Source organism: Amphimedon queenslandica, unplaced genomic scaffold, assembly GCF_000090795.2.
Source record: "Amphimedon queenslandica unplaced genomic scaffold, v1.1 AMPQUscaffold_13473, whole genome shotgun sequence".
NCBI lineage: Eukaryota > Metazoa > Porifera > Demospongiae > Haplosclerida > Niphatidae > Amphimedon > Amphimedon queenslandica.
In genome coordinates, this window is record NW_003546291.1 from 180,583 (window position 1) to 193,176 (window position 12,594).

The following is a 12,594-nucleotide window of genomic DNA, read 5'->3' on the forward strand; positions in this document are numbered from 1 at the left end:
ACTTACAATGATAATGATAGGAGTTCGTGCTGGCTAGCAAGATTTGATCCTGTCAATAACCTGTAAAATGTAATGCTCCACTTCTTCCCAGTACCTAAAACCAAGAGTACATTGAAAGTGTGCACTTGCTAAAACATATCAGTACAAAAAGTTATAAATTAAAGTCTAGGATTAGTAATCTTGTAAATGTGTGAATATGTTAATTACATGTACATGTATGATGTGTTCAAAAGAAGATTGAGACTAAAGGCCAGAATATACATGTACATTTAGTTGCAAATTATTCTATTACAAGTACCACCTAGACCTATGTACTACTAAAAGGAGCTTGCCTTTAAACATTCCTGCTAATGCGCGTGGCAGTAGAGTATTAGGGTAGATATCCTGTGCTAATAGAACTCCAGTCATCACGTTATTAGATCTCCTTATCTCTTCAAGAGTTAGGAAAAAATACTGAGAGAGAGAGAAAGAGAGGAATGAATGATATAAATAAGTTCTTATATACTTTTATCACAGCAGACTGACTGTACAGTTTAAAAACAGTGTCACCTGGAGAAAAATTAATAAAATACCTAGGAATACAATAAAAATAATCTGTAAACCTCTTCACCTTTCCTACCATATCAATATGTATGCTAGTATAATTTTTTCATCGGCTACTGAGTCCAACAGTGGTCGTCCTAATAGTAGGTTGGTTATTAGGCTCCCTGATGTTGAGACTGTTATAGTAATGGAACAAGAGGCAATGGGATAATTGAGAGAGAACTGATAACCACCTAAAAGTAAAATAAAATATTATAAACAATAGATTGAGATTCTTCACAAAAGCCATTCATACCCAATCACGTAAGTATGTATTGTTTAGGCTACCACCAGAAGGACATAAATGTAATAATAAGTAATCCTGTACTATAGCCAATGCTAAATGGTTCCAAAATCACCCAAATTTTATTACATTTTATGATACGCATAAATGTCCTGATATACATGTACATACTTGTAATAAACAAGTAATCATAGAGCCAACAAATTTACAAAAACAGGAAATTGTGTTCCAATTCATAATTTATAATACCTTATAGCGGGTTAATTTTGAGGATAATTTTTGAGAATGGCCAGCATCTGGAGGTTCACGGAATTAATTTTCGCAAATTGCCACTTTTCTGCCATCTTCTACCATATTTTAAAGAACTTAATTTTGCGAATCTTCAAAAATCCGCAAAATTTATCCTCGAAAAAAAAACCGCTATACGGTACAAAAAAATTAATACTAATTATTATTGCAGTCTATGGCAGATTGCAAAGTTTTTGTACTAATAGAAATCTTTACTGTACAATGAAATGTATATTATTATATTAAACTGTAGTACTATTATCATAAATCTACTCTATCTATACTCATAGTATCATTGATCTGGTTGTACACGAGATTGCAACAAAGTCAAATATGGTTTGTAACAGCCTCACCTGGCTCCCGTCTCAGTACAACACTAGTGACGGTAAAGTGAACGAGAGAGAAAAGAACAGGAATCAAAGAAGCCATCACATCCATCATATTTGGAGGCGGTGCACTTCTTTCAACATCACGTGATGTACCACGTGTTCTCACGTGTGACTCAAATATGATAGATATTGGACAAAAGCCTATACAAAACACTATAATAATGTATTTTTAATTTTAAAGAACAAACAAGAACACAATAAAGTGTCACGTCTAATTAAAACCAAGAATGACACTATGCAAAGCATTATTGCAGCTGCCAAAAATAATGACAGAAATAATGAAAGAAAAAGAGAGACAGAAGCTACTTCTTAGCTCCTCCCCCTCCTCCAGGATTATTAGTTAATGTTCCAAAAGGATCAACAGAAGATGATCCACTTCCACTACCAAACGGATCACTGAACGGATCAGAAGCACCAGAACCAGTAGCACTAGCACCAAATGGATCTGATGAAAAAAATGGATCACTAGACTTGTTACCAGAGGCACCCTGAGAGAGAGAAATAGAAACAAAGGTAAAGATAACAATAATAACAACAAGCTATTTTTGCGAAGGATAGAGAAAAGGTGCGGATAATTTATTGTATATTATACTGTAGCAATAGCAGAAGCATATTGATATCATATAAGACTCAATAAAAAAGATTAATTTTGATACATGCTTACAGACATACATGTACATTACATGTGTTTGTTCTTTTGCATTTTATTTAAAATAATTTTACAGTGTGTTTTTAAAATGCCATCATGTACTATTGCTTGCGCTAATGAATCAATAAGAAATAATCAGAAATAACTCACCCCAGGGGCAGCAGAAGCAAAAGGATCAGAACTACCAAAAGGACTAGAATCCCAGGTTGAACCACCCTAACAAAATAAAATAAATCAATAACAAACCATGCCCAATACTACACCCACCATATCACCAGCTTTAGGGGTAGTCACTGAGGAGAAAGGATCAGTACTACTAAAAGGATCGGACCCACCTCCAAAAGGATCTATAAAGAATGACGTCATTATTACAAGTAAGAAGACAGGTTTTACTAACCTGTATTACTAGCTCCATTGGTTGAAGGAAAACCTGAGAACTGTTTAGACGGAACAGATGAAGTGGCTTTAGCAGTAGAGGAGGAGGCAGAGGAGGAGGGGAGGGAAGAAAAGTTGGAACCAAAAGCCGAGAAATTGGCAAAATCGGATGTCCCGGAAGGCGGTGGGGTAGTTGTGCTTATTGTGGGTGGAGCTGTAGACATGAAGGTAGCACTGGTAGTGGAGGGTTTGTTGAATCCTCCAATACCAAACGGATCAAATGAGAAATCAGTAGGAGGAGCAGCACCAGCAGAAGAACCTGTTGTAGAAGGATTGATGACACCTAGTGTTGAGGAGAGAGGGGGAAAGGGAGAAGTAAAAGCATAGATGAAAGAAACACAAAGATAAAGGTGAATCAGAAAAAATATAAATGTACATGTACGTGTAGATACATGTACATGATGATCATGTAATAATTTTAAAAGCACATTCTCTCTCTTACTGGCTCCAGTGAACGGGTCAGGGAATGATGCAAAAGGATCAGCAGCCGTCACTGTGTCAGTCCTTTCCCTCTCTTCACTTTGATCCTCCAAATGAGAAGCTGTACTGAAACCACTAATACTACTAACAGGACTACTGCTACCAGCCTGAGGGAGGGAGGAAGGGAGAGTGAATGAGAGTACAGTACATATACATGTACATGTACATGACCATGCAAATAAACTTCTGGTCTTCAAAGGCAAGCCCATGCCCCTCTCCCTGGGCTTCCCACAAAGCATGCTTCATGAGCTGACAATTATAAATAGTGCATGGCTTTTGGACCAACTTCAAAAATTTGGCAAAAACTCCAGTTTTAATCAGAATCAAATCAAAATTTTTTACACAACATAAGCTCATGTACATCCATCAGAAAAATTATAAAAATGAAGAATTCCCTCCTTTTCAATTTTGGCAAAATTTGGCCTGAGACTCTGTACCATATTGGCCCAATTTTAGAGCAACATTCAATATTATTTCCTCCCTCCCCCTCCCCTTACAGTGGCTCTAGCTGATACAGCATCAGGTTCTCCGAGGAGGTTAGGAGGTGGTAGGTCAGTGGGTAGCTCTCCTACTCTCATTGCTGTTGGGTGTACATTGCTATCAGAGGATGATGAAGGTACCACAGACATTCCTGAGAGTTGAGCTGATAGCTGGCCCTGCTGGTTACGATACTCATCAATCTGTGCCTTTACCTGTAACAAATTAAATTACATGTAACATGTACCTTATGGGTACTATACATGTACATGTACATGTATATCCTCAAATGAAAGTTGGGTGAGAATAAACGCCGGGGTAGCAACTATAAATATGCAAATCTAGCCTTAAACTAACGAAGTCTTGTGCGTGAAGTCAAAATGCCACTTTACTATACAGATACCCAGGCTTTTATTTGAGGAAATACATGTAATATTATGGTAAATTTTAGTTAAGGAATAAAATTTTTGCCAATCAGTCAAAAATAAGGCATGAAGTCCATGAACCACTATTTTTTCTGAAAAAATTTGCAAAATTTCTGAATAAATAGTACACATACAATGTACATGTACATGTACATGCATACATGTATGCCACACTAAGATTAGTATATACATGTACATGTATTCTATATGTACATGTATATACCTACATGTAAACTATTATTATATACATGTACATGCATACATGTACATGTGTACATGCATACATGTCCTTACCTGGTCAATTCCCCTCTGTACTGACTGGTTCTCAGTTTGCATCCTGTGTATCTCTGATCGGGTGCTCTCTATCTTGTTCTTCAGTGACTCCTCCTCTTGCTTGAGGTCACTGAACTGCTGCTGGAGTTTACTCATCTCTGACTCTTGCTGGCTCTTACTCTCCTCAACCTCTTTATACTGAGCCTTGAGGACCTCAATCTGGAGACAGGAAAGAGAATAGGATTGTACATGTATTTGTATTTAATTGTATTGTAACCATTTTAAAAAGCTAACAAAATTTTGAACTACATGTACATATATATCCCATAGTTTCTTTGAATAATGGCTCCAAAATCACCCCAATTCTATTACATTTTCTGATACATAATTGATATCTTTATCAGAATCCAATCAGAATTGACGTAGAAAGCTTGAGCTGTTTCCAAAAAATATTTTTTTAAAGTTATGAGCATTTAGAAAACTATCAAATTTTGGGCATTTATATATTTTTTATCCAAGAAATTTTGAGTCAATTCTAACCACAACCTTGCACTTAAAGAACAAAAATCATAGAAATATTATGCTACATGTATATTGTACATTCATGTATTCATTTGTATTGTGAATTTGTACCCATTTCAAAAAAAACTAAAAATTTACAGCCCATACAAATGATACAATGTACATGTAGCTTTCTTCAAATAATGGCTCCAAAATCACCCCCAGTTTTTATTACATTTTCTGATACATATTGATGTCCTTATGCTATGTAGAAAGTTTGAACTGATTCCGACTTAAATTTTTTGAGTTATGAGCATTTTGAAAAATTGGCCAAATTTTGAAAAATACCCAAGGCTATTATTATAATAATTATTACTAATTTCACTTATAAACTCATTACTACTGATTTCTGATCCTATTTCAAATTCAAAAAAATTTATTAAGGCTATAGCCCATGGTTTTTTGCAAAAATTGGCTCCGAAATCACCCCCAGTTTTTATTACATTTTCTGATACATATTGATGTCCTTATGCTGTGTAGAAAGTTTGAACTGATTCCGACTTAAATTTTTTGAGTTATGAGCATTTTGAAAAATTGGCCAAATTTTGAAAAATACCCAAGGCTATAGCCCATGGTTTTTTGCAAAAATTGGCTCCAAAATCACCCCCAGTTTTTATTACATTTTCTGATACATATTGATGTCCTTATGCTGTGTACTGTACATGTAGAAAGTTTGAGCTGTTTCCAACAAATAATTTTCAAGTTTTGAACATTTAGAAAACTATCAAATTTTGGCAAATCCAACCACAACTCTTGCATTCAAAGAACAAAAGATCATAAAAGATCATATGCTACATGAATAGCTGCATATCATCTACAGTAAATTTGTACATGTACATGTATGTTGTAAGACAAAAAGTATCAATCCTTAAGTACCTCTTCCTTCTCCTGTTGGCATTTGGCTTTCAAGTCATTGATCATTCCTTCAAGTTTATTTTTCTGTAAAACAAATACACATGTACATATAAACAAGAAACTCATTCACTCTCCCCTAGTTCCCTATTCTCTTACCGTATAGTGCAAAATTTTAGAGGGCTGTAAATTTCCACCGATTTCGCAATTTTTTTTAAGATTAACAAAAATTACTTCCACGAAAATCAAAATTATTACGGTACAAAATGGCAAATGGCATAAATTTGCAAAATAGAGTTTTTAAGGCAGATTTGCAAAATTTACAGCCCTAAAAAATTTGGCACTATACGGCATCAAAGTTATCAAATTGACACCTCCTCTCCCCTCCCTCTCTCCCAACCTGGAGTGTTATTTCTTCAACGTTGCTTTGAAGTTCTTTCTTCTGCTGCTCCAGTTGTTGGTTTAGTTTGGTTGTTTCCTCATACTCTCCTTGCATTGTGACGGTCTCCTCCTTCCCTTTGGCCAGTTGCTCTTTCTTCATCATGATATCCTGTTGGAGCTGCTCCTTTTCTCTGCAAAAAATAAAAATAAAATATCACACAATAACAACAATAAAAGTAAAAATTTAATATACATGTATTTGTATATTAGAACAGCATTTTAGTACAATGTACAATGTACATGTATAATTAATTATAATAGCATCCGATAAAAATTAACAAAACCACAATAATTAATTCCAAAAAAAATTTAAAAACAAAAATTTGAGGACGAATTAGTGTAAATGTACATGTACATGTACTGTATATCCTCAAATAAAAGTCCAGGCATCTATTTCTTAAAATAGCATTTGGACCTCGAAATAAATTATACAATAAAATAAAACTTGAATCAAAAGTAAGATTCAAAGCAGGGACCTCAGGCATAAGACTTGAGGAAGCTTAAGGAAGCTAGTACATGCATCTACAAGGCATCTACTGTATGTTATTTTAAAGCTAAATTTGCATATTTATAGTTCCATTTTATCGCTACCCTGGCATTTAATTGCACTTGGCTTTTATTTGAGGATAGACAGTACATTAACAGCTCTTACTTCTTGACCCCCTCTATTTCACCAGATATCGTATCAAGGTCCCTAATAGCTGAGAAATCAGCCGAGAAACCTCCAGACAAATCAGAGGAGGCTCCAACCCTGAGAGACGGAGAACCCGTCATACCAGTTGAGGCCTGGAGGACAGACCCGCCAAAACCAGACTGACTGGATACTGATACCGGTTGAAGCAATGAGCCACTCCCGCCGAAACCAGACTGAGTGGTTGTCGAGGGCTGGAGAATAGCCCCACCCCCAAGCGACGAGGGGACTGAGGATATTGGAGGTGCCCCTCCCCCTCCACTCGGAAACAAAGACGGCGGAGCTGAAGATGGTGATGATTGTTTTAAAGAATTTGATGATGTGGGTTGTAACAGACCAGCCCCACCGGTAACTAAATGACTAGCACTTGATGTACTTGATAGTCCAGACTGTGACGAGACCACACCTCCTGCCACGCCCCCACCAGATCCCGCCCCCTTTCTCTTTGATGGTGGTATCATGTTTGGTGCCAGTTCAGTCGGGACCTCACGCCCTTTGACCTTCTCTGCTATCAGGTACATAGCAAGAGCAAACTGCTCCTTATTGAGGCGACCAGTATTGTCCATATCACACAATCTCCTGTAGAGAGAGAGAGAGAGAGAGAGAAAGAGAGAGAGAGAGAGAGGGAGGGGGAGAGAGAGAGAGAGGTGGAGGGGAGAAAGAAAAGGCAGAAAATAAAAAGATTTGTTCAAGTTCAACCTTTGCTTTACTCCATACACACACACACACACACACTTAATAATTTTTAATTCTCCCTGAGCCTCCCCCTCTCTCTTTCCTTCTCTTCTCCTCCTTCCATTATTTTTCACTAACAAACGGGCCAATTTACTCGAGCTGATAAGAGGAAACTCAGTCTTCACTTGGCACAAAAGACAAAATAATTTGTGCCAAATTGGACGAAGGCCATATTCCTTTATTTCTACACGTACATTATGTAAATATCTCTATACTCACCAGATGTGTGCTAGTATGTTAGGAGGTAAGTTTGACGACATAAATAAACTCTTAGCCTCCTCTCCATTGACGATCCCATCATGATCTTTATCAATACCGGCAAAATATGTATCATACTTAGCTTTGACATCAGGAGTCACCACCCAGTCATTGCCCTATTAATGATAACAAAATTAATGATAGAAATATTAATAATATTAATAGCAACATATATTTGATGCATAATAACAATAACAACTGTTATTGTATATGTATCACATTTTAAGCATCAGTTAAGATTCTATAATAGTAATAATGTGTAAAACGCTACTAAGAATAGTAACAATAAAAATCGTGTGTGCAAAAATGCAATGAACTAAAAATAGCCCATCACAAATAAAATTCATTTGTCATAAGTACATGCATACAGTACAGTGCGAAAAAAAAGATAAGTAGCTACTCTACTTTTGCGTAGGTAGTTTGCTACTCCTTCGTTGCGCATGCGCAAACCCGCCAGTGGTAGTAGTTCACGTGGTCAGCAGCAGGACAGTAGCTCGACAGTGAATCGGGCGAAAAGCGTCATAAACAGCCTTCTAACAGCAAAGAGCAGCAATAGAGTTGAACTTGGAGAGCACAGACAGCCAAGAGAAGCATCCACAAGTCATTTGAGAGCCTCTAGAGTGCGTGAGCGCTTGCTACTACAGAACATGTGACTGGGCAGTACTGCAGTACTTCCTGGGGGTAGCGCAGCAAAGAGTAACGAAGTAAATTACTACCTACGCACTACCTGCGTACTACTGTTGCTATTTATCCTTTTTTTCGCCTTCTACTGTACATGTACATTGTTATTAAAAATAGTAACACACAGAGAGATGTACTGTAGCTTACAGTCCGTCCCATTACTGGTGACTGTGCTCTGGTGGAGAGAGACCCAGTGACAGCAGCCGGAGGAGCCAGACCAAGACGAGCAGCTTTAGTAGAGGGAATGAGGGACTGGGGAAGAACCAGTGGAAGGACTTCACCTTTCTGAGCTAATGACGTCAACTTTAGTGCCTAAAAATAGTAACAGGTAATAAAAATAGGTTTAGTAAATGTATACCGTATAGTAGGAAATTTCAGAGGGGATTAAATTTGGTGAATTTGGCGTTTTGATAGCCATTCACCAAAATAAAATTCTGCCATTTTGAGCCATTATATGCATGCTCAATAGCATGCGGCCACAAATTCGCCAAATTAAAAACCGCCAATCACCAAAATTTAGCAATTCGCCAAAATTTAGTCCCTCCAAATTTACCCGCTATACAGTATTGAATTGTTACATAGTGACTAAAATAACGAATCATCATTTAAAATATCGTTATTTCTCACTTACAATAGCAAATTCGTCAGCATCTAGACTACCATCTCTGTCTAAATCAGACAAATTCCAAATCTAAAAGGGAGGAAGGAGAGCGGTTGAGTATTTGTTACTTTCATGTCTTACCTTTCCTAGTACATCAACAGGAAGCTGTGACTGCATTAAGAAATTCCTAACTTTCTCTCCGGACAGCAATCCGTTAATTGGCTGCAAGCGCTACAAAGAAAAAACAAAAATAAAAATAATCAACTTAATAGCAGACTACATTATACATGCACCTACCTAATGATCCTATAACTACATGTACATGTATACGTGTGCAAATGTAGAATGTAAGTCTGTACATAATTCTATTCAATGCCATATGATACCATATGCCATATGTTTCCCCTAATCTAATACAAATGTACTGTGTACATGTACATGTAGGTTATTCCAAGCAACATACAGTATATTTTTATCTGGATATTTTAACAGATACACGTACTGACATACACTATACATGTAAAATATTCTATATTACATACTGTACTTTAATTTGGTGTACATGTACATGCAGCTTCAATTAAGTAATTCAAGATTGAAATTACGTACATGTACATGTATGTACATTGTACCTACATGTATGCTTATCTGAAGGATGTGCTAGGGTAAAACCTAATCTACAGTCAATGAAAAGCATAAATTACATGGCCAATCTGACCTTTAGACATAACTAAAGCTTTGAATTTGACACAAATTTAACTCGTCAAATTTTAATTCTGTGTTGCATTTTATGTCAACTGTAAACTTTCCTTTAGGGTAGTAGGCATAGAGATGGCAAAGCAGGATCAAGATATTCTAGTGAAACTGATGGAATATATGAGAGTGAGAGATACAGGTAGCAGTTAAGAAATGCTTTGTATGTTGTTGCCAGATATGATATTAAATATAAATATTTTGAGCCTAAGATAGTTTAATAAATGTCATACATCAAATCAAAACCATCACATGTTGACTACTGCCAAACCAAAGTGCCACATATTAAACTTCCTACAGAACATATACAATATACATGTACATTATACATGTACATTGTACATGTACAAATGTATCAACAAAGCTGGTCAACGTACATGAGCGCTAGTTAGTACTTAGTACATGTATGTACAAGTACATGTACACTATACATGTACTAACTAGCTTTCAGAAGTTTTCTAAACCTTAAAAATACTTTTAAAATAAACACATTGTCCATTTGTCACCAACAGCTGACGATAAACTGCAAAGTAAACATTAACACTCACAGTAAGTCGGTAACAATATCAAACAACAGTTTACCATAAGTGTCAAACGCACGCATGTGTATTTTAAATGAAATCAGTTTCAATTCTGGGTTACGTAAAAATATCATAATAAATAATAAGGAAAGATACATGTATGTATACAGCACTGGTCAGCAATAAGTTGACACGTAATTTGCGTTTAAGTTGCGTTTAAGTTTGCTATAGTTTATCGTTTTCATAGTGACATACTAGTTGTAAACTAACATTATCCATGCTCAAATGCTACCACAGTCTCTGGCAAATGTAACTTATGTATATTCAAACATAATGTGGTTGCTTATCTGTGTATTATCACATTTTATTGCGTTCACCAAACTAGTTTACTCTAGTTTAGCTATCGTTCATTTGTCAACTTATTGCTGACCAGTGCTGTACATGTACATCTATGTAAAATATGAAGAGAAATATTGTGAGAGAGGGCAAATTATATAAAAAATAGAAATAAGATTGACATTGATCCAGTACTATATCTTGTAGATACATGTATGTACATGCACATGTATAGTACATGGTTTAGAAAATAAAGCAGGTGCTGTATATGCTATTATATAACAAGAAATCAATATCATAATATCATACTACATGTATATAAAAATCGTCCCAATGCAATAATACAGGCATAAACTCACTAACATGCAGTCCATGATAATAATAATAACATGTATGTAAATGAATTAATGAATTGATACACATGTGCATTTTATATTACAATAAATGTGGATATGCATGTGCTCCTAATTCCCAGGAATTAATTTACATAAAGTGCCAGTCAGCCAAAATAACAAGTTCTACTTTGTGAGTACAGTGCATGTATGTATCATGTGCTTATGAGTGACTTTTACAGTCTTCTGGCCCTCACCTCAAATCTTGCATTAGACATTGACCTTTCATTAGCCTAGAGAGGAGGAAGAAAGTAAAGAGGGAATAAAGATAAAGACCATGAAGATAAAGTCCATACACATGGGGACATGCTGATCAACAAATTAAATGTGAAAAATGAAAATACAAGTGATTAGACAGTACATAATGTACTGGGATTGGCACTATAGGAAAACAAAATGTGCTCAAAACATAAATAAATACTCACAAAACAGGTACAAGGATAATACACTGGAGGCCCTTTAGTTGTAGAATTAGAAGTGTGATACAAGGACACACCACAGAGGAGTTAATGTACACAACAAGGAAAGGGAAAGACACAAGGGAGAGGGAGGAGAGAAAGAGAGAGTAGAAAGAGGGAGGGAGGAAGGGAGAGAGAAAGAGAGAGAGGGAGGGAGGGAGATAGCCTACATCAATAGCCCAGGCAGATGGTTCTACACCAACAAATTTCGGAGGCGGATCAATAGCTTGAATGTTTTTAAGTGACGGCTCCCTACCACACTGACAAGCACTAACTAGCCTCAATGCTGTAAAGAAACCCTAAAATAATAATGAAAGGAAAAAGATCAAAATTAGGATTTATAATGTCTCTTAATCTTATAATAATAATAAATTAGGTTACGCAATTTAATTAATATGCATGTACATGAACATTACTAAGATTTTAATACATGTACATGTACCTGTTTATCAAGGTATCCTTTTCCACCAGGGTCGGACAAATCCCATATCTAATGCAATAAGAAATAATCATAAAAGGTGTGATAAAAATAACAATATCAGGAAAGGGCGTGGCAGCTAAAGGGCGTGGTCACCCACCTTGTGCAAGAGTGCCTCCTTTAATTGTGATTTCTTGAGAAAGGCTGCAGCAGTAATGGCATTAACATCACCAGATGAACTACCTTCCAATTGTAGCCAGTAGCTCTCAAAAACGGGAATATAATTTGGAGGCAACTATGAAAAAAAGACAAACAACAATAAACACAAAAAAAGTTAATAATCTTTCACTCTCCCTCCCTCTCCTCTCTCTTACAGGAGGCTGTCCTGCCATGAGGAGAGAGAGAATTATGGCCCTCGACTTTTGGGAGAAGTGCAACTTGTAACGGACTAACGGTCCCGTGCACCTTCGTACACTTTAGCCACTCCCTTTTACAAATTAATCTTAGGCGTGGTTTATTGTAATGACAGATTAGACCACGTGTTTCTTTTTTTGCCTTTCAAAATTGATTTTCTATTTCTTGTTGCTGGATTTTACAATAAAGTGAGTCTCTATCACAGTGCCTAAATGCTCCACAGCTGCATACAAAATTACA

General features: G+C 36.3%; 2 protein-coding genes across 2 annotated transcripts in view; both read right to left on the reverse strand.

The window, feature by feature from the left end:
• LOC100635810 (trimeric intracellular cation channel type A-like) overlaps window positions 1-1,568 on the reverse strand; it is a 4,539-nt gene extending 2,971 nt beyond the window's left edge. The window contains exons 1-5 of the mRNA XM_003385107.3: window positions 1,468-1,568; window positions 620-776; window positions 506-572; window positions 333-453; window positions 7-94 (exon numbers count right to left, since the gene is read on the reverse strand). Coding sequence (XP_003385155.3) covers window positions 7-94; window positions 333-453; window positions 506-572; window positions 620-776; window positions 1,468-1,555 — 521 coding nt within the window. The 5' untranslated portion in view covers window positions 1,556-1,568. The remainder of the gene's footprint in view (window positions 1-6; window positions 95-332; window positions 454-505; window positions 573-619; window positions 777-1,467) is intronic.
• A 49-nt stretch (window positions 1,569-1,617) lies between these two features.
• LOC100635938 (epidermal growth factor receptor substrate 15-like 1) lies at window positions 1,618-12,418 on the reverse strand. Its single transcript, XM_003385108.3, has 19 exons — window positions 12,315-12,418; window positions 12,101-12,235; window positions 11,965-12,012; window positions 11,693-11,821; window positions 11,262-11,297; window positions 9,204-9,293; window positions 9,093-9,152; window positions 8,609-8,773; window positions 7,742-7,896; window positions 6,749-7,366; window positions 6,056-6,227; window positions 5,680-5,742; window positions 4,264-4,461; window positions 3,565-3,759; window positions 3,030-3,174; window positions 2,550-2,870; window positions 2,420-2,499; window positions 2,303-2,368; window positions 1,618-1,991 (listed from the first exon to the last, which is right to left on the reverse strand). Exons 1-19 carry the CDS (start codon window positions 12,330-12,332, stop codon window positions 1,806-1,808), a joined length of 2,880 nt encoding a protein of 959 aa, XP_003385156.1. The 5' UTR covers window positions 12,333-12,418; the 3' UTR covers window positions 1,618-1,805.
• Between the last annotated feature and the right edge of the window lie 176 nt (window positions 12,419-12,594).

Bases quoted from the DNA above. Each gene is read 5' to 3' on its own strand.
- LOC100635938 (XM_003385108.3), bottom strand. The intron at 11,822-11,964 runs GTACATGTACAT...TTATTATTTTAG, and splicing joins AAGGATACCTTGATAAACAG to GGTTTCTTTACAGCATTGAG. The intron at 9,294-11,261 runs GTGAGGGCCAGA...TTTTCTTTGTAG, and splicing joins TGTCTAATGCAAGATTTGAG to CGCTTGCAGCCAATTAACGG.